General features: G+C 44.4%; 2 protein-coding genes across 2 annotated transcripts in view; one reads left to right on the top strand and one right to left on the bottom strand.

The window, feature by feature from the left end:
* Positions 1 to 273: 273 nt before the first annotated feature.
* LOC101167311 lies at positions 274 to 5,792 on the bottom strand. Its single transcript, XM_004075735.4, has 5 exons — positions 5,662 to 5,792; positions 4,450 to 4,557; positions 4,118 to 4,235; positions 1,919 to 1,970; positions 274 to 640 (listed from the first exon to the last, which is right to left on the bottom strand). The coding sequence occupies exons 2-5, from the start codon at positions 4,549 to 4,551 to the stop codon at positions 496 to 498; spliced, it is 417 nt and encodes a 138-aa protein (XP_004075783.1). The 5' UTR covers positions 4,552 to 4,557; positions 5,662 to 5,792; the 3' UTR covers positions 274 to 495.
* Positions 5,793 to 8,428: 2,636 nt separating this feature from the next.
* The window catches only part of sorl1 (sortilin related receptor 1), a 54,114-nt gene continuing 40,495 nt past the window's right edge, over positions 8,429 to 22,047 (top strand). The window contains exons 1-5 of the mRNA XM_023961483.1: positions 8,429 to 9,139; positions 14,111 to 14,227; positions 15,093 to 15,227; positions 17,024 to 17,185; positions 17,399 to 17,466. Coding sequence (XP_023817251.1) covers positions 8,873 to 9,139; positions 14,111 to 14,227; positions 15,093 to 15,227; positions 17,024 to 17,185; positions 17,399 to 17,466 — 749 coding nt within the window. The 5' untranslated portion in view covers positions 8,429 to 8,872. The remainder of the gene's footprint in view (positions 9,140 to 14,110; positions 14,228 to 15,092; positions 15,228 to 17,023; positions 17,186 to 17,398; positions 17,467 to 22,047) is intronic.

Genomic DNA, 22,047 nt, shown 5'->3' with positions numbered 1-22,047 from the left:
GGATGTTTGTTGCAGGATTATTTTTGTTAAGGAGTTAAAGAAGGAAATATGAATAATCATCCAAGAAAACAGAAACCGATGTAAGGAGCGAGTGACACAAGAATGAAGTTTCTGAATGACTCAACCAATCTAAAAACTCACTGTTTTTAATTTGTTTAATTTGTTTTGTGTCTGCTAAATAAAAGTGATGACAATAAAAAAATTGTCGTAATGATTTTAATGACCTATCTGCAGATGCTAAAGATGTAGGTGGAGCACAGACGACATGCAAGGAGAATTTTTTAGAACTTTTTTTATTAGAACACTCCTTTTTATTCTGTCAAAAAAGAATCCAACATTTTTTTAACAGCTTTATAAGCATTTAAGCTTAGTGTGAAATGAAGGAGAAAACGTGAAAACCTGAGTGGAAAGAATTTTAACCTAAACTGGGACGCCAAGAAAGTAAGAGAAATAGGTCATTTGCTTCATGAAGCATTAAAACAACATCTTAAAGATTCAACCCTGAAGTTTGTCAGAAATCTGAGCCAGAGTTTGCTTCAGGTGGCTTTTCTTCTCCTTCAGGTAGGACTCCAGGTTCCTGGCTTCAGTCAGAAGGATCTCCAGCTCCTTCATCTTGGAGGTGTCTGCTGCAGCTCTCTCCCTGCAGAAAAACCAGAGAAGTTTTTCACTAATCAGGTTAGCAGCATTCAGATTGGAAGAGAATGTGACCGAAGGTGTAACCCTTGTGCTATCTTAGATGACCCCACCCTTACATTGACGTGTTCTCCCTACCATGACAAAAGTGGCTAAAGGTGGAAAGATTTCATGTGATCTATGGACACCAGTGAAGATCACAAATCATTGAAGAAAAAAGGTTCAGTGCACTGTCTAGTGGGTCTAGATGACCCAACTCCCAATGTTAAAGTGCCTAGGATAGCACAAGGGTTAAATTCCACAAAGACATCATAGATCTTTAGGTGAGATCATAGGCACTACAATTACAGCTGTGAGGAATACACGATGCTGTCACTTCAGGCCTTTTTCTTTGAGGTTTTGGTTAGTTAGTCCGCAGCAGAAACATCTATACCGCCATCCTAAACTGCCAAGTATGAGTTAGACATCCAGTAACCCCTGAGTGTTAATGAAAACCTAACCCACTCCCTCCTCTAATCTCTGGTTAGATTGTAGAGGAGCTTTGATGCCAGCAAACCGTAAAACCAAACCAAACAACGTCACTTTTTTTTAGTATAAAGGTAAAATACCTCCTGTTTCCTTCTTTAACTCTTGTGCTATCCTAGGCACTTTAACATTGGGAGTTGGGTCATCTAGACCCACTAGACAGTGCTCTAAACCTTTTTTCTTCAATGATTTGTGATCTTCACTGGTGTCCATGGAGCCAGTTTAGCACGTGCTGGTTTGCGGCGCCTTCCGTCCGTGAAACCAGGGTTCGACTCCAGGCTGCTCCCTGTTCCCTTCTCTGCCTCTGTGCCAGTTCCAAGCCCGGTTTGAGAGGGTTGCGTCAGGAAGGGCATCCGGCGTAAAACATTGCCAAGTTTACCATGCGACTTGTTCGCTGTGGCCACCCCTGATGGGAGAAGCCGAAAGAGGAAGAAGATTTGTGATCTTCACTGGTGTCCATGGATTACATGAAATCTTTCCACCTTTGTCATGGTAGGGAGGACACGTCAATGTAAGGGTGGGGTCATGTAAGATAGCACAAGAGTTAAGAAAGATGACATAAGATTTTAAATTATATGGAAAATTATTACGCTCCTATAATTGTCCTGATTTGAAATGTTTACCTGGAACACTGTCTTGAAGTTGAGTCATGGTATCTAGACTTTGACTCTAAGACCAGATACCATGACTCAACTTAAAGACAACATTTCCTGGAGAATAGAGAACCTTCATTGACATACATGGAATATTGTCTTTTTACCTCAACACTTGGGCAAACTTTGTAAGCAGCATGCTGATATCTCTACTCGCCCCTGGAGAAGCAGACCAACGGGAAATGTCAGACAGAGACGAGAACCTTCAGATTACTTGTGTGGATTGATGCTTTTTCACGACATCAGATTTTGTGTTCACTCATGTTGTGTTTCACATCACAGCAGACTTGCAGTGAGGCAAATAAGTATTTGACCATCCTGTGATTCTGCAAGTTCTCCCACTTAGACATCATAGAGGGGTCAAACAAATTTCAGCCAAGGTGCATGTCAACTGTGATATCTAAAAAAAACCTGGAAATCACATTGCATCAAAGTAATTTATTTGTACGCTATTGCTGCAAAAAAGTATTTGACCATCTGTCACTTAGCTAGAATTCTGACCATCAAAGACCTATTCGTCCACCTTTAAATAGTCCACCTCCACTCCACTTCTTATCTTAAGCTAAAAGCACCTGTCCACCCCATACAATCAGTATGACCCTAACTATTAACATGGCCAAGACCAAAGAGCTGCCCAAAGACACCAGGGACAAAATTGTAGACCTCCACAAGGCTTGATAAGGCATACGGGGCAATCTTCAATCAGCTTGGCGAAAAAAGATCCACTGTTGAAGCAATTATTAGAAAATGGAAGAAACTGAACACAACTGTCTATCTCCGTCAAACTTGGGCTTGATGCAAGATCTCACCTTGTGGGGTTCCAATGATCCTAAAAAAGGTGAGGACCCAGCCCAGAACTACACGGGTGGAGCTGGTCAATTACCTTAAAAGAGCTGGGACAACCATTTCCAAGGTTACTGTTGGTAATACACTAAGACGTCGTGGTTTGGAATAATGTATTGGCTAAGAAGGTTCCCCTGCTTAAACCAGCGCATGTCCAGGCCCGTCTGAAGTTTGCCAATGAATATTTGGATAATCCAGAGGAGTCATGGGAGAAAGTCATGTGGTCGGGTGAGACCAAAATGGGACTTTGGTCTTAATTCGACTCCCTGTGCTTGGAGGAAGAAGAATGATGAGTACCATCCCAAGCATGGTAGCATCATGCTATGGGGGTGTTTTCTGCACATGGGACAGGATGGCTGCACTGTTTAAAGGAGAGAATGAGTGGGGCAACGCATTGTGAGATTTTGGGGTACAACCTCCATCCCTCAGTTAGAGCATTGAAGAGTGGTTGTGGCTGTGTCTTTCAACATGACGACCCAAAGCACATAGCCAGCATTACCAAGGAGTGGCTTCGTAAGAAGCACATTAAGGTCCTGGAGTGGTGAGACCACAACCCAAATTAAAATCTTAAGAGGGAACTCAAGCTCAGTGTTTCAGCACAGAACCCTGGCTGATCTAGAGAAGATCTATGTGGAGGAGTGGGCCAAAATCCCTCCTGCAGTGTGTCCTAACCTGGCTGATGCTACAGGAAACATTTGATCTGTGTAATAGCAAACAAAGGCCACTGTACCAAATATTAACATTGATTTTCTCAGGTGGTCAAATACTTCTTTACAACAGTAGCGTACAAATAAATTATTTTAAAAAGTATGAAATGTGATTTCCAGATATGTTTACATTATGTTTCTCAGAGTGGACATGCACCAAAGATGAAAATGTCAGATCACTCCATGATATCTAGGGGGGAAACTTGCAAAATCACAGGGTGTTCAAATACTTATTTAAGGTCTTTCTACTTAACCTTGACACTCCTGTTCAATAATAACAACTCAATATAATAGAAACATTAGCACCTAACTTTTGTTTTTTAGGCCTTTAACCCTTTATCACCAGATCTTTAGCTCTGGTATTTACATTCTTTGGACTGCCGTCTCTCTTCAACCGTTTAAGCAATTAATGCAATTCCACCGGACTCTGACGCAGCTTTGCACTGATATGAAACCCTTTACTGAAGTGAATTGTTTTTGCAATCAACGTAAATCATCTGATTCTGTCTCGGAGAAAGAATTTATAGTTGTGTAATGTGTTTCACAAGGATGCAAAGCACATATGCAAAGCTGCTTTTCTCCACGTCAGAATCCGCTGATCGACATTGACTGCGTAAACAAGTTCCGGTAGGTCACAGGTCATGGGTTATCTAGGTCTTGCGACATCTCTGGTGTTAAAGGGTTAAGATGTGGATTAAAATGGACTTTTATGACATATTTTGAAGGTAATCTCAAACTGCTGTAAGCCTGTTTTACCTGCAGCTGTGGTTTCAAATGAGTTTGTCAAATCATGAGCAGATGCTTCAGAAGAGGGTTTCCTCTTCTTTGGCTGAAACTTGTCTTGATATGAAAGTGTACATTCCATCTGCTGAGACTGGGAGAAAACAACCAACAGATGTAAAAATGTTTTTCAACATTTGCATAGAAATTATTTTTCTGAGTATTTCTAGCTTCTTCTGAACAGGAAGCAACATATTTGAATATTTGTGTTCCCTATTCCCATTGATCCTTTCATATTTTATGGGGAAAAAACCCCAAACAAATTAAAAATAATTCATTTTAAAGCAACATCCAGTGTGTCTTCTTACTTCTTGGGATGCTGTCCATTTTTGTCCCTTGTTGTTGTTCATTGTTGACTTGTTTAACACTAGCGGCTCCAGTTTTCCTGCTACTGTAGACGTGTCCTCCATTGCACTCTGCACAGCCCTCAAAAAGTCAAAATCAGATCAGATCATTCCATGAAGCTGGACTTTCATTTGCTGTGTAGGATGAGGTGGAATGAACAGTCTAAAGTGTTAACCCTTTAACACTGGAGATAACAAATTCACCAGTGTGGGTCCTTGGGCAAGCCCCTTCGCCTTACTGCCTATGTAGTCACAAGGCTTCCAGAGCCAGAGAGAGCTAGAGACTCAGAGTCGGGCCCCCCTGTGCCGGGTCCCAGCTAGGATAAAATACAAGGGTTGTGCCAGGAATGGCAAACCACCTGTGGGAACCTGTGAAAGCTGTGGCAACCCCTGAAGGGATATGCCAAAAAATGAACAACATCTTTGAACTACCCTAACTCTTTGACCATTTATCCAATTAACCTCATTTTGACACAATGTGATAAATCAGCTGATTTATGTTGATTGCATAAACACTTTACTACTGCTGCTTTTCTCAGCGTCAGAATCAGGTGGAATTAGGCTGAAGGGTTGAAGAGTTACGGTAATTCAAAGAACGGGAACTATGGAGCTAAGGCTCTGGTGTTAAAGGGTTGAAACAGTATCTGTAGCTAAAAAAAATCGTAACAAGTTTCCGTCACAGACTGATAGAGCAGCTTGTGTCGAAAAGGGTGGTAAAGAAGCACCAAACCACAAAACCGCTTGATCAACTCAGAACAAAGCATTTATGTTTGGACATAAACAATCAGAACTACTCCAGAAAAACTGTAAGAAGCTTGAACTCTACTATGCAACTTTAAAGTAGATTTTACCTAGAGACACACAGAGCAGATAATCACAGTGTAGTTACACGTTAATAGAATTACCATTATGATTGTTAATCACTCTTACGTGATTAGATATCCTAAAAGTTTTTTTCTCAACTTCTTCTACACAAACTTCTGTTCATGCCGCATTTGAGAAAGTAGCTAACCGAAAGCTAAGCTGCAGAGGTGATGTATTTTCTTAAAAAAGAAAAAAAAGGAAACATTTATTCAGAAAAACAGTGCAGGGAGTTGTCGAAGAGCCGGAAAAAGTCCACCGTTTTTTATATATATATCTAAAAAGGGTGAAAACAGAAGTTAATCAAAGGCTAACCTGATACTCTATAAATGGCGTCACAGTGGCGCGGGCTGGAAATCTCGTCTGTCCGGTGCTGCGTTCAGGGACTCCGGGAAATAACGGAGCAAAATAAACTGTGCTCCTAAGAACACAAGTTTCTGAATTCCCTGGAAGATTCCAACCCAAAAAGGAATTAATGTAACTTTATAATAAAAAAAATTATACTTTAAACCAAAACAAAACAATATTTATTCTGTTGTTAGTATTATATATAAAATAATACTAACTACTACTAACTTATAATGTATATAAATAAACAAACACTTGTTTCACATTTAAACAAAACACTGAAATATGATGAAAAAATGTTTTCAGTTTCTCTCTATATATGCTAATGATAGCTTTTTTTTATTTTCCCCTAACTTGTCCAGCAAATAATGAATGCACAGAGTCCTTCTTCTGATTAACATGTTTTACTTTTGAAATTGGGGTTGTGTGATAACTTCCTAGAGTATGTTATTTTAAACCACTATGTAAAAGAAGCTGAACTTTATTAGTGTACACACAAACTTACATGAACTATTTACAGGTTTTTAGAATATTCATAGAATAATTATGCAAAACTTATCTCACAGGGCGCACCAACTGAAATGAACTCTGTCACACAGACAGGTACACACAATATGTACATATCCAACATTATTGGAGAGGGGTGTAAAAACATTATGCAAAAGCAAATAAGCAGTTGAGTTTAATGAATGCATGCTTCTCAGAGTCTACCTTGCTCACATTGAATGCTCCAGCAAAGGCCCCCCAATACCTCAGAGCCCGTGGCAGACAGCGCAGCAGCTCAATCCAGGCACCAAAGAGCCCCCCAACCGACAAAGGCCCAGGAATGTGCAATAGACCCCTACAATGGTGAAGGAACTGGAGAACTGAACCCGGCAGCCCCCTGGCTGAGAAGCAAGAGGAACAGAGAGCATACAGAGCAGGAGCCTCAGCCCGGACAGGGACCCGCCCCTACCCCCAAGGCGCCCCAGTCCCAGACCCAAGCCCAGACCACACGAGACCCACGCAGGTGCCCAGATAACAGGGCCCCCCAACCGCCTCCACCCCCAGAGGCAAGCCAGGACCAACCACGACCAGCCCATCCACTACAAACCCAGGCAGAATGCCCATCAGCAGAGGTGGACATGTGCAGCGGACATGTGTCTAGGGCAGCACATGCCCTAGACAGGGGAGAAGGGTGAGCCCGAGGACAAGGCACCAGTTACTGCGAGCAACAATGGAAATATTGGGGTGCACTGGTGTGCCCAACCACCAAGCACACCCATCCCAGGAGACGGAGGACTCAACCCCCATCGGCCCCAGCCGAGGCGATATTATATATTATATGATATATTTTCTAAATTTCTGACAAAAACCAATGGGGGTTCCTTGTAACCCTTGTGCTATCCTAGGCACTTTAACATTGGGAGTTGGGTCATCTAGACCCACTAGACAGTCATCTGAACCTTTTTTCTTCAATGATTTGTGATCTTCACTGGTGTCCATGGATTACATGAAATCTTTCCACCTTTATCCACCTTTGTCATGGTAGGGAGAACACGTCAATGTAGGGTGGGGTCATCTAAGATAGCACAAGGGTTAAAAGACTGCAACATAACGACACAAATCAAAATGCCATTTTGTCTGCTTTGGAAACCTGTCATCTATTCTCCTATTTACCACTACAATGAACCTAAATAACAAAAAAACTTCAATGGTTCAAAATTTAGTTAAAAATATATAAAGGTAGGCTACATAGAGTTTGACTTAGCACTTCCTCTCTTGACAGAAAGTAAACTTTTTTCTATACAACATAAGATTATGTGCTTCAAACCTTTTCTAATAATAAGCAGAGCTTGCACAGTTCTACGAACATTTTGCTCTGTGTTTAAAATGTGGGCATTCTGGAATGGTGGAGTACATGAAGCCTCTGGAACCAGTTTAAAAAATTAGCATGGTTTACCCTACTATTCTTGGATACATTTATAAAGTGTACTAAAATTAAAACAGTGTTTAGTAATTCTCATTATTAAAAAAAATGTTTAGCTTTATTTTCCGCTCAGCCCTCCAACAATGGAGGGGTAAAAGAGCCTTGTGTGACTTCAGAGGTGAGTTAAATTCTTGTACTTCAGACCTCCAAGATTTCCAAGAACAATATTTAAAATAATTACTAAAAATGAAACCAATCACTTTATTTAAAAACAAAACAAAACGTGAGTATCCACTGTGGTGTCTACGATCCCCAATTGGTGCATCTAAATTAATAACCAACAAAATGTACACAATAAAGGCTTACATTCACAGTCATCGGAAAAGCTATTAACATTGATGCCATTTTGGTAAAAAACTCCTAATTTTGTTAATGTTCAGTGGCAACATTAACAGGAAAAGTCCAAAATTTATAATCACATGAGGAACTGAACGTTCCTTGGAACTGCTTGCTTGGATGAGGATAGATGACATTAAAGGATTTACAGGAAGAAGATTAGAACCACACTGTGAGTGAAGATCGGATAAGTGGACCACCTAAAGCCGCCGAGAAGGTGGACTTAGCTGCAGAGTAGTGCTTCTTTGCTGCTGCAAAGTGGATTAGCCAGCGAGGTAAATAATACCCAGGGAAGACACCTGACACTGAATTTCAGTGAAAACACTATTTATTATTTGTTTAAAACTATGAATATGTAAAATGCAAGTTTGTTTGCAGAAAATGCAAATTTGTGTATATAAAATGCAAATTTGTGCACACAAAATACTAATTTGTAGCAACAAATTATAACCTTGAGACAATTTTTTTTAAATGTAATCTCCATGAATCCATAGATTTGGTCTCAGTGGATGCAGAGTGATAGTCTTGTTTGTTTATTGTGGGATCTTTTCTTTCTTAGACATGATAGAACCATATGTCAATGTGTCATGAGAACCCACCCTTGGAACCCAGACAATGAACTCTGAATGTTTTATGAAAGCTCCATCTATCTGCCATGACGTGTGTATATCTAATGTAAAGATGAAGGCGTATTTCGGTTCACACTGATGTGAAGTGATTCTGTTCCTCCAGGATCATCAGGCTGGTGGTGGCAGCAGCTCTTCTGTCCGCGCGCGCTCTGTTCTGGACCTGCACGCGGCCTGTGAACGCAGCACGTCACTCCCTCCCCTCCCCGCTGCTGTGACCTCCTCCAGGAGATAAACGTACACAAACATGGCGAAGGGACGAGAAGAAAGGATGCTGCTCGCGCTTCACGCGCTGCTCATCGCTGCCAGCGCGGTGAACTGCGTGACCCTCCGTGCTCACTGGGAGAACCGCGGCGTCTTCACGGTGGATGCGAACCGGGACCCGGCAGGCGGAGGCGGAGGAGGCGCCGCGCTGCCTGTGGCCGCGCATGGTGTCGTCGCGGAGGGCGGCTACACGGCGCGTCGAAGCCGCCGGAGCAGCGGAGTGTCGGCCATGCCGAAGGTGTACGGCCAGGTAGGCTGCGCTCGCGCACTAATGCGGCTGCAGACGGGCTCGTGCGTTGAAAGCCTCGTTTTGCGCATTCACGTGTTTACTGCTGCGCGTTTCTGCGGTTCTTCTCATAACTGAGGAGGCTGGAGCCACGGACGCGCCGCGGCGCTTGTTGAGCGCTTCCGCGGCCCACCTGCTGCTGGTGTTGGGGCCACCAAGAGATATCTGCAGAGGAGCTCCACGCTCATCTGCAGATCCATGAAAAAAAATACATATATATGCCCAAAGCCAGACCCTCCATATTCCGGAATGATGGCGTGCTCTCTGGGGTTGAGAAGGTGGAAGACTGCGGTTTGGATGCATCTAGAAGATGCATGAAAGGAGCCTGGCTTATGATCCTGGATGAGGGGGCAGCTGCTCCGAATTATCTTCCACAGAGATCCGAGCTGCAGCCGACGTCACACAGGAGGACAGGGATCGGCAGAGGAACCAAGGAAATGTCCTCAAATGTCACACAAGAAGACGAACTCTCCATATCTCCTTAAATTCTCTGTGAATTCCTTCAGAGGGAAGAGTGTTGAAGCTCTGCTAGTGCACGTCAACTCACGAGCCTGAACATCTGAAGGTCCAGAACGAGACCTAAATGCCAGTTTGATCATCAGTATTAACCAGAGAGGAAAATAAAAGGAGATTACCTGGTGAAGAAGAGAACTCCACATGTGAAGGCTCTGAACATCATCCTCATCATCAGCTCATAGGAAACGTCACTGCATCAGAGCAAAACTGTTAAAACCAACGGACTGGAGCTCCGTTTGTATATTTGCAACATGGTCAGAGGTGGAAACTGAATCTTCATAGTAGCTTTTGGTTATCACTTACTTAGAAGAAGAAGCTTTTAGGATGAAAGGTGATGGGGGGATAGAAGTCTTCAGGGGCAGGTTAGGATCTCCTGCAGGGTTTTGACCCATCAACAGGTTTTATCAGCCATTATGGTTGAAGGCTGTCACTTCCTCATGTAGTCTTTTGACCTGAATGTCCTGTTATCTGTCGTCAGAGGTCTCACTTCTCAGTGCAGGTCTCACATTATGAGAAGGCTAGAAGAGTTTCGTGTTCAAAAACAAACCTCTCCCGTGAGGATGATCCACCGTGACATCGACACATTGTTGACATCATCAGATAATTACATAATAAAGGGACCTTCAGGATCTTCCTATAGGAAGAACACAACCTGTTCCCCTGCCTCTGAGTGACAGGAAGTTTACCTTTTGGTCCAGATTTGCTCTCAGTTCCTGGAAAACTTCAACTAAAGACTGAAAGAAGAGAGCTCCACAACCAGCAGCACAGATAGAGACCAGGGACTACAGTCAGAGCTCAGAGATTCAACAATATCAAAGCAATCTTTACTTAAAGTACCACTGTGACCATATTTTAATTTAATGAATGTTCCTAGTGGTCTTTTAATTAAGATTCATGCAATTTGAAGCTTAATTTTCTTTATATTTGTCCTCCATCGTGAGAGAAATGCCACAAGAACATGTTAAAAACACCAAAAACACTTTTATCATTGGGCTGGGTCTTAATACATTTTTCAGGGAAAAATAAATTCTGTTAATTTTTCATTTTAAAGAAATAATGATTTAATATTCAACGTTCATGTCACCAGTTGTGTGAAAGTCGCATTTTGTTAGTAAAACTTGTTTTAAATAAAAAAACTGGAATTGAAACCAAATCTATTCAATATTTTGATGCAACCAGCCGAGGCAAAAGAGATTTTGATTTCCCTTTGTGGTTTTGACCTTATTTTTTCTTCTGAACTGGTTTTCTTGTTAAGTTTCTGAAATGTCCGTCTGAAACCCCCCCCAAAAAGGTCAGAATTGAGGAACCTCTTCATAAATGTTCATAATGATTCATCTCAGAGTCTGGCTCTCTGCTCTCGACTTTTAACCCAACGTGTAACATTCCAAGAGCCCAGCTGTCTGAACAATCTGCTTCACAAAACATTCTGTTGAAATGTACTCTTATTGGATTTTACAAAGTAAAAAACATGTTTAAAGACCCACTCCAATGAAAATGGTGAGCATGTAAACAGAGAGCTCTCAGTTATGGGTCATGAAAAACGGGGGTGGGGTTGCTTCGCACCATTGACTGTAAAAACATTGGACAGCTCAACCCCTCCCATCTCGTGTTCCTAAATAGGAATAAGCTACAGGCGCCGCCATGTTGAAACCAGTCGGCAGTGATTGGTCAGAGTCGCTATGAGTCATCATATCTATAGCAGTAGATGGTTATCAGGAAGCAATGGTGAGGGATTTTTCCTCATTTCGCCAGAGCTGGAGGTAATGCATTTTCTATAGGTGACCTCGCATCTCGATGTGTCCGGTTTTTTTTTTACAGTCCATGCACCGTACCAACAGCCCCGCCCACAACTCGGAGGTAAATATTTAATGAGCTGCTGCCGCTCTGCAGAAACTATGTCTTAGAAAACAACACTTTTTTTTGGGCTAAAAACGGCATCATCATAATTAAAAAAACACCGGAAATGCTTGGACAATAGATTAAAGATGACTGGAGTTTTTTTTTTATGGTGGAATCCAAACTTTTGGTAGCTAAATGAACCTCCCTCGCAAACCGTCTCTAAAACATACGAACAGAAAATCTTGATGCTCCTTTAAAACATTTCAAACCGTCGGTTACCTGTGTAGTGAAAGCAATAAAAAGCCGAGGTAAATAATTAAAATGCTGACGTGCAAAGTGTGAGCAGCTGAACGGTGCCCGCATGAATAAGCTGATGGGCTCTTCGGGCAGTCCAAGCCGCTCCTGGTGTTGCTGCTCTGCATGTAAACTGCAGTGATGATCAGCAAACCCTGGATCAATTTCTATTGGTGCTCATTTCCAAAATACTTTCACTCTGTAGTAAATCATTATCTAAACCTTTTCTTTGTTGGAGGTTCTATCTGTGGAGGTGAGGATCTTCTGTCAGGTCTGTGTTACAGCACATTTGTAGAAGCTCATGGTTTTTATCTTGCAAGGCATCCGTCTGTTGCATTTTGAGGTTCCATGTGCTCCTATAGGGGAGCATAAAACTGGCGGCCCACCTGTGGCACCCATACGGGTCAACCCCCGTACAGGTGCATGGGACCAAGGCCATCATCGGTTCCAGTGTTTGCAGCTTACTGCTCCTCCAGGGGAGGAGAACAAATGTTGCCACTCTGTAACAAACCGATGAACCAAAACTCTAACAACAAGAGTGAATATTTCGGAAGTTCTCTGTGCTGCGAATTTAGAACGCTGTAGCCGGCCTGTCCCTTAACCATAGTGCTTATCACTCTTAAAGATATTCTAGTTCTGTATTGCTGCAGTCTGTTGAAGGTTGTTGGTTTCACCGTGACTTTGTGGAGTGTCGCCCGCCGCTCTTCAGAGCTGTATGCAGCCTATCAATGCACTTGCTTTGCGACCAACGGAGCCTGAAATGCGGAAATTTACTGCTGCGAGGTTTTTTGGCCTGAGAGACGGAGACGTAAGGCGGTCCAGAGGGACACACTGAGGAGGAGGAGGAGGAAGAGGAGGAGGAGGAGGAGGGCGGGGAACCAGCTTAACAACAGCCTTAATGTGGAGCCAAGGCCTAAAAACTGAGATGTGCGAAAACCAGTTATCAGTCTGACATTTCAGCTCTGGTGTTCAGCCTCTCCCTCAGCAGAACAATGTGCAGCTACACGGCTTATTTTTGTTTTTGAGGGCACTGGGAGGAGGTTTGATTCATTTTTTATGTAACACTGCACTGACACAACCTTACTGACTAATTCTGAAGTCAAGCATTTTTGCAGTTGTATTACAATACACTTGGATAGATAGATAAATAGATAGATAGATAGATAGATAGATAGATAGACAACTTTATTTATCCATTTGGGAGGTTCCCGCATGGAAATTGACATCTCCATCGCATACAGCACTATTAGACATAATCAGAAAAGTAAAAACAGTAAAGACAGTTTACATTTCTGCAAAACAGCATTTAAGAAAGTCAATCAAGGCCCTTTCCTTTCTGTCCCACAACCCCCTCCTAAGTGGTGGTTGAAGAGTTTGATGGCCCGGGGACAAAGGAGTTCCTCAGTCTATTAGTCCTGCACCTTGGGAGGAGCAGCCTCTTGCTGAAGGTGCTTCTCTGGCTACTGATGGTCGTGTGCAGAGGGTGGGTGGTATTGTCCAGGATACACGTTAGTTTTTTGAGTGTCCTTCTCTCTGCCACAGTAGCCAGAGGGTCCAGCCTTGTGCCAACCACAGAACCAGCCCGCCTGATCAGCTTCTCCAGCCTGGAGAAGTCTGTCTTTGAGGTGCTCCCCCCCCAGCACACCACAGCGTACGTTAGAGCGCTGGCGACCACAGACTGGTAGAAGATGCAGCTGTAAAATAATAATATGCACATATTAAAACGAAAATTGACACAAATTAATGAAAATGAAGAATTTTGATATTTTTATTTTGCACGAGTTTCAAAAGTCTATTTTCTGCCATTCTATTTATTTGAACGAGCAGAATGTCTTGGCCACAAAGCTTTATAAGTACGGCCCTGAAAATCCTAACCCAATCGTTTGATCTATTGTTATCTTTTAATTAGGATTATGCTGCTTTTAGCCAAAATAAAAATTAAAAGTAGTGTTTTTTTTGGACAAAGTTTCTGCATAGCAGCAGGAGTTCATTAGAAATTAACCAGTTTGGGCAGGGTTGTTGGTGCAGAGCAACCCGCCCCCCTTCCCCTACACATCTTTGAGGGCTCTCTATGTATGTGCTCTCCTGCTAGCCCCTCACAACCCCAACCCTAACATTAACTAACGAAAATGACGACCAATCTCAGAGCTATCCAGCTTTACAGGTTTCAGAGGCGCCATGTTTGGTGTGCAGCTCCAAATGAAGGAAGCAGCAGGAGATCTTGGATGGAGGTCTTAGGTTCTTTTCATTGCTCTTCTAACGTCCCTGTTGACTTTCTATGTGCAGGTCAGTCTGAACGATTCTCACAACCAGATGGTTGTGCACTGGGCCGGGGAGAAGAGCAACGTTATTGTGGCGTTGGCTCGGGACAGTGCAGCAGCCAGTGGACCCAAGACCAGTGCTGTAAGTACTTCTACAACGTTTATTTTAGTACGGAAAAAGTCTGAATGGTGACGGACGGTCTGAAGCAAAAACCAAACGCCTGTATGAAAGCGAGACCTGTTCCATCTGAGCTGGTGTTCTTCTTCCATCTAGAAAAATACTGTTTTTCTGCTAACAGCATAATGCAGGAGTCTGTTTTTCTCAGATTATTACCAAGAATATTTACTCAAAAAACTGTGTATGAACTACATTTGATTACAAAACCCTAGCACTAACCCAAAACCTAAAATATCTCTGAACTTTTATATCTTTTTGAAACAAGGAGTGATAAAAATTAAGCTGTAAACTGGATTAAAAATGTCTGATTGTAAATATATTTCAACGGGAAAGAACTTTTTTTTGCCACACTATTGTTGAATTCGATATAAGACAAAAAGGATTAAGTGAAAAGGGAAACTAGCTTCTTCCACCTAATGGGTCGATGGACTTGATGAAAAACCATGTTTTTCACCGAGTTCCTTTCATTATTCTCTACGATTGGACTGATTCTGCTTCAGTCTACATCTGCTGGACTTTTTCTCTCCACCGTTGCCACTCTTCTTGTCCTCTTAATAAATGTTCTTTCTTATCCTGTCTAGTGCCTGTAACTCCGACCCCTTTTGCCCTATGCTGGCTGTACGGGCCCGGTGATACCCCCAATCATGTAGCTGACCATAAACATGGTTTAAATCTGGAAATTGCTTCAAAGAACTCTCTCAATAATGGGTTTAATACAACCCCAAATTTGCTTTAAAAGTTTATTCCCACCTAAAAATGTTGAGCTATAATCCAAATGTGAGCTTTCATGCTGTGGGCGTTGAAAGAGTTCCTCTTTTCTCATCTGAAGGTGTATGTGTCCTATGACTACGGCGGTACCTTCACCCTCATCTCAGACAAGTTTCAGCTATCAAAGGACAAGAAAAAGGATGGCAGCAAGCAAGTTATTTCCCAGTTCTACCACAGCCCAGCAGACAACCGAAGGGTAAGTTTCTGCAGCAGAGATGATTCTGCTTTAGAGCCTTTTCCACCAGCAGGTCAGATGGCTCCACACGAACCAGCAAAAGAACGGATTTGTCATTTAGGAGGATTGTGGTCATTGCCAGAAAGTAATAGCTTAGTCACATGCGACCATATAGGGTAGGTGACCTGTACGGGTGCTGTGGGTTTTTGGGTTGTCCGGGCGCTTGCAGGATCACAAAGAGATGCGGCTTCATCTTACTTACCCTTAAGTGTTGTACAAGTTTTCACTACGACCTGTTGGCCATAGAAAAAAATATCTATGAACATTTTCTCTCTACGGGTTTACCAAGTGATCTATGACATTGAAATTTTGTGCTGGCCACCTGTGTAAACCCGTCCAGGTTTGACCATTTTTCACCCGCAGACATCCCAAATCCGCCTGGAACGGCAGTCGGGGCTAACTATACCTGCCTGCTCCAACATGTTTGTCTGTGTGTTTTGTGGTCCAAAGCCACTGATTGAAGAGCTGCATTCATGCATGGATCTAAAAATTGCTGTGTGCGGCACAAGCTGCTTCTACTGATGATACCAACCAAACTAAATACACTGTTTAAAAGCAATATGATTAATCTAAAGTAAAATTGGGCTCAAATTGTTAATTTACTGTCATTGTCAATAATAAAGACAGATTGTTGCTTCTTTATTTCTTTCAATAGTTTTCAGATTTTTCATTTTTGCAAAAACTTCCATCATTGTAAAGCTGAACGCCAAAGTTTAGAGTGGAGAAACAGCTGCAGCTTCAGATCTCTGAAAAAAACTGGATATTGGTTGAGACCTGTGCTAAATTGCCCTGGGCAAGATATCTAATCCTCAGTTGGGGGTTGCTTTAATTAGATCTGCCCACAATTCCTGGTGCAGATTGCTCAATTCTGGGATGAGTAAATGGATTATAATAAAAACGAAGTTTATTAAAATAACAACAAAATTAGAAAACAAATATTTTTATGTGGGTGAATGCTTAGTTCTGATTGGCTGCTGGTGTCCAGTAAAAGTGATAATAGACACTTAAAGAACGAGTTCTGGTAACATGGCCTGAATGCTCTACATTCTATATTTAGGCGCTGGTCTAAACGCCAGTTGGTAACCAGAACAACAGGAACCTGGAACATAGGTGGACATTCGTTATTCCACAGTTTATCACAGCAGCAAGGCAGTAGAAAAGATCTCTGTCCTTCAAATGGTTCTATGATGGACACGCAGGTATCTGTCAAATTTTACCTCCAACAACAATGTTGCCTTTAATTTTAAATAATTCATTGTCTGTCTTTCTGTCTTGTTTGCCTTATTGCTTGATACAGAGTGAATACATTTTAATAAACAATTTAAGAGTTAATGAATGATGAACACGTATACTATATTGCTCTGCTGGTTAGTCTCATAGACCAGCTGCAGCAAAGCGCTGCAAATGCATCACACAGCGTATTAAATAGTCGACTTGTTGTGAAAAACTGTATAAATGTTAGAAATAGCTACATTAAAGTACAAATAATTGATTTAATATTCATTTCTTTTCTAAATGGCCATGCTATAAGCAGGAAAATGGCCTTCGAGTAGAAATTAATAAACTATGCGAAAGCATCCATCCTCTGCTTGGTGTTGGACAGTTGCTTTCGGGTCGTCCGTTAATTTCTGATCATGGACACCACAACGGCCATTATCCCTTACATCAATGATTTATGAATAAACATGTTTTCAAAAAATGGCTTACAGCATATTCTTGAATATTTGTGTTGTTCTGGTTCCTCTTGTGTTTTTCAGTACCTGTTTGTGGATTCCACTAACAACTACCTGTGGAACACCTTTGACTTCTGCCGTAACGTCCAGGGCTTCTCCCTTCCCTTCAAACCCACCGACCTGCTGCTCCATTCCAGAATGTCCGGCCTTGTGCTTGGCTACGACAGCTCCCATTCCAACAAACAGGTCTCAACGTTGTGACTAATCCAAGTCTATTTTCACAACCTTCATTTTCAGTAAATGGTTATTAAGGAATGATGGAATGATGTTTTTCTTGCTTCCTTTTTTAAATCTAGAGGTCAGTTGCTGTCCCTGTCTTACTTGAGTCAAGTGTGACCTAGACTTTTTGTCATTGTACCCCTCCATTTCTTCCTTTTCTTCTTCTTCTCTGGTCTCTAGCTGTGGAAATCTGATGACTTTGGGGAGACATGGGTGTTAATCCAGGAACATGTGAAGGCCTACTTCTGGTAAGACCTGAAATGTTCAGCCTTTTCTGCTTCAAGCCCAGAAGAATTAATCGGTTTCCATCCACCAGCAAACGCTGCAGTCCAGACAAACTACACTCTAATTGTCTAATTTCCTCATTTCTAACAGTCAGGCTGCACCCAAGGAGCACACACGAATCACTAATGGGCTCCTTGCGCAGTCTACAGTATTTGAAAAGTAAAAGAGTATAACAAAAGCCAAGAAGCAAATCTAGAATTGTTATGGTCATGTGACTGTACAAAGAAAGAAAGGGCTTCGTACTGGAACAGCAAAAACGGATCCTAATCTAAACTGTTCTGCTGGTCCCCAATGGAAAACTGTGGGGGAGATTGGATCAATTATTGAGGTACCCCTTATGAAGTGAGACCAGGGAAATAATCTTGGAGTTTGTCTTGTTCTTGGCTGGTCTGGATCTTCAGTCAGCTGTTGATATTTCTGACATCCAAAGCCTGGAACAACAGAGCCAAACTAGATGTTCTCCTTCAATGCATTTGGTTTGGAGTTGGAGTGCTGGAACAGCCCATCTCTGTTCTTCTTGATTTTTTTCACTCTTCAAAGCAAAATGGTTTCGTTGTGTGTGCTTTTATTTTGAAGTCTCCAAATTTTTTGGGTGGGTGGGTGGAAATCTTTAGGTTAAGAACTTAACCCCGGTTCTCTGAAACATGAGTGAGGTATCTCACTATGGGACACGCCCCCTGCGCTGTCCCCCAGAAGCTCTTTTTCATTACGCCAGTCTTGACTGGCAGACAGAAGGTGACGTCTGCTCTCAGGAGGCAGGACTTCCTCCTGCTATAAGAGCCGGACGCCATCTTCTCTCCTCAGTCTAAGTAAGCACACCTCTTCTCGCTCCAGGCAAGGAGGGTGATCTGGTGAGATACCTCACTCATGTTTCAGAGAACCGGGGTTAAGTTCTTAACCTAAAGTTCTCTTTCAACATTCGTTTCGGTATCTCACTATGGGATGTAGAGACTCCCGTATTGCCAGATAAGCTTACTCCGAAGACCAACAGAGAACAACCAGGCTGATCATACAGGTGAAGGTGTGGACCCCACACCTAGCACTGCGTGAGGCAGCCCTGGTCTAGTGACATCCAGTCTATAAAATCTGATGAAAGTGTGAGGCGTTGCCCAACTGGCAGCCGTGCACACATCATCCAGAGAGATGCCCTGAAAAACTGCCCATGATGATGCCATGCCGCGAGTGGAATGAGCGCGCAGGCCCGCCGGGGGTGTTAACCCCTTGCTGTTATAAGCCATGGTTATAGCGCCCACAACCCAGTGTGACAGGCGTTGTTTGGTTATAGGCTTTCCTGTGTGAGGAGAAACCCACGACACAAACAGCTGCTCAGATTTTCTGAAGCCAGCCGTCCTCTCCACATAGATGCGCAGCGCCCGCACAGGGCACAATGTGTGAAGCTTCTCTTGCTCCGTAGAGGAAAAAGGAGGCGGATTGAATTCCAAAAACTCAATGGGGTGGCAAGGTATGGTAGGGTTGAAAACCTTGGGCATAAATGCCGGATTCGGTCTCAACAAAACCTTAGAATCCCCTCTGGAGAACTGCAAACAGGACGGGTGAACTGACAACGCATGGATGTCGCTCACTCGTTTAGCAGAAGCTAGTGCAATAAGCAGAGCTGTTTTAAAAGAGAGCGCTTTGAGGCTGACTTGCCTCAGTGGCTCAAACGGTGCGCACGACAGTGCGTCCAGCACCACCGGTAAATCCCAAGGAGCAACAAGGCTTTTCGACACCGGTCGGAGCCGACGTGCGCCCCTCATAAACTGACAAATAAGCGGATGCTGGCCCACTGTTTTGTCATTAACACCTATGTGACAGGCGGATATGGCCGCCAGATACACTTTAATGGTGGAAAAGGACAAACCTTTTTCAATCAGTTCCTGAAGGAACGATAGAATGACTGGGACTGGGCTCTGGAAAGGCAATACGCCCATTTTTACGCACCAGTCCTCAAAAACGCGCCATTTGGCGCCATAGGCGGAGCGGGTGGACCGCGCTCTGGCACTCTGGATCGTGTCCACGACGTTCTGCGGGAGTCCCGCTGCCATGAGATTCAGCCTCTCACGGGCCAGGCCCACAGAGCCAGGCGCTCCGGATGAGGATGAAAAATTTCCCCGCGGGCCTGCGACAGGAGGTCCCTGCGTAAAGGCAGGGGCCACGGTTGGCTGTGCAGCATCTGAATGATGTCCGCTAGCCAGTGTTTCCCGGGCCACCGAGGGGCTACGAGGATGAGAGAGTGTTTCCCCTCCCGAACCCTGGTGAGGGTAGGGGCAATCAACTCCAATGGTGGGAACGCATACAGAAGTCGGCACGGCCACTCGTGCGCTAGAGCGTCCACCCCCAGGGGGCCGCTCTGGTCCGTCAGAGAGTAGAACATTTGACACTGGGCGTTCTCCGCTGACGCAAAGAGATCGACCTCTGCTTGACCGTAAATGCTCCACATCTGGGCTACCACCTGGCTGTGGAGCTTCCATTCCCTGTAACGCGGGTTCCCTCTGGAGAGCAGGTCGGCTCCCCAGTTCATTATCCCCGGTACATGGATGGCCCGCAGCGACAGAAGACGGGAGCTGCTCCACATAATCAGTCTGTGTGCTAGCGTGTGCAACTGAAATGAGCGCAGTCCTCCTTGTCTGTTGATATACGCCACCACTGTGGTATTGTCGGTCCTGACTAAAACATGGCGCCCTTTCAGAAAGGGTAAGAAATGTTTCAGTGCAAGAGACACCGCCAGGAGTTCCAAGCAGTTTATGTGAACTGATCGCATGTGGGAGCCCCACAGACCGTTCACTGTCCTGCCCTCGTGAGTGGCTCCCCAGCCTGTCAGCGAGGCGTCTGTGGTGATCACCTGTCTTGTTTGCACGGTTCCCATGACAACACCCGTGGTGAGGAAGGAGATGTCCCTCCACTTGTGTAGGGCGAGAATGCACGTAACCGAAGCAAGCACTCGTCGGTGACCATGGCAGGCGGGGCTTAGATTGAGCGACGCCACCCACCGCTGAAAAGGACGCATGTGTAAGCGGCCAAAAGGGATGACGGACAGCGCCGATGCCATCAGCCCGAGGAGTTTGAGGCACAGTCTGAATGTTATCCACGCCCCCCTGCGGAACTGTGACAGACACGCCCGGAAGGCTGTCACTCTCTCCGCTGAGAGTCGCGCTCTGAACTCGACCGAATTCAGGGATAAGCCGATGAAAGTGATCGTTTGAACTGGTGTCAATACGCACTTTCCCCAGTTTACTGTGAAGCCCAGTGCAGTTAGGTGCGATGTGAGCAACCCGGCCTGCCTCCTGAGTTCTTCGGGAGACTGCGCTGCGAGCAGCCAGTCGTCTATATACATGGCCAGCCGAACGCCCATCTGTCTCATGGGTGCGACGGCGGCCTCCGTGCATTTCACAAACACCCGCGGACTCAGTGAGAGGCCGAAGGGGAGCACTAGAAACTCGTAAACCTTCCCTCGAAAGGAAAATCTGAGATACTTTCTGTGAGGGGGGTATATTGGGACGTGAAAATATGCGTCTTTCAAATCTATGGAGACGAACCAGTCTCCTGGACGCACAAACCGTACCAGACCTGCGTGTGTTAGCATTCTGAATTTGTACTTCCTCAAGTATTTGTTCAGTGCTCGCAGGTCTAGAATCGGACGCAGGCCTCCACCCCGTTTTGGGACCAGGAAGTATCTGGAGTAGAACCCGCTGTGAGCTTGCTCCGGTGGCACTAGCTGAATGGCTCTTTTGCCCTGCAGTGTTTTGATCTCTTCCTGCAAAATTCGTGCATTCTGCCCCCTGGCCTGCGACTGCAGTATACCATTGAAAAGGGGAGGGGTAAATGCAAACTGGAGTCTGTAACCCTTGGTAACAGTGCTTATAACCCAGTCTGGCGCCCCGCAGTGCCGCCATTGCTGTGATTTGTCCGAGAGCGGGCCGAGCGGCATCCGCGCTGAGACACTGGTGGGCGTGGCCAACACGAGCTGCGCTGGCGCAGGGCTCGTTGGTACCACGGTGCTGGGCTGCTGTGCCACTGGCGGAGCAACAGCTCCCTCCTGTGGCCTCATGTGCAGCTGCGCAGCTCCCACTCGGCTTCCCGTCATTTGTATGCGTTTTGTTTTTTGTTTTGTCTTTTTGTGTTGAGGCTGCGCCCTTGGCTCGGGGCCTGGTTGCGCGCCTCGGGGATTTTTTATTTGTGTTGGTTTTAAAAACCTTTTCAAACACTTTCTGGGACCCAACTGTGGCTCCACTGAGCTCTCTGTGGGTCCCTCTTTTCTCCTTTTAAACTGGCTGTGAACAGTGAGGGCCACCTGTGCCTCTGCACGCCTTTTGGTCGGGCTGGAACATGCCCTGGAGAAAAACGACAGGAACGGAACGTGTCGTGGAAGGGGGGAAGCAGGCTTTTGGTTTTGCCCGCTCTCCATCCCTGTTGGTTGCGCCCTAGGTGGCACGCCTCTTTTTCTTTGCGCTCTGAGCGACAGGAGGCGCTGGCTGGGCTGACGTTGTCACGTTTGGAGCAGACGGTTTCTTGGCCCAGGCCCCTCTGGCCTCAGCAGGCTTTCC

This window comes from Oryzias latipes, chromosome 13 (assembly GCF_002234675.1).
Source record: "Oryzias latipes chromosome 13, ASM223467v1".
In the NCBI taxonomy this organism is placed as follows: Eukaryota; Metazoa; Chordata; class Actinopteri; order Beloniformes; family Adrianichthyidae; genus Oryzias; species Oryzias latipes.
The sequence above is the reverse complement of the archived record's forward strand: the minus strand, read 5'-3'. Positions and strand labels throughout refer to the sequence as shown.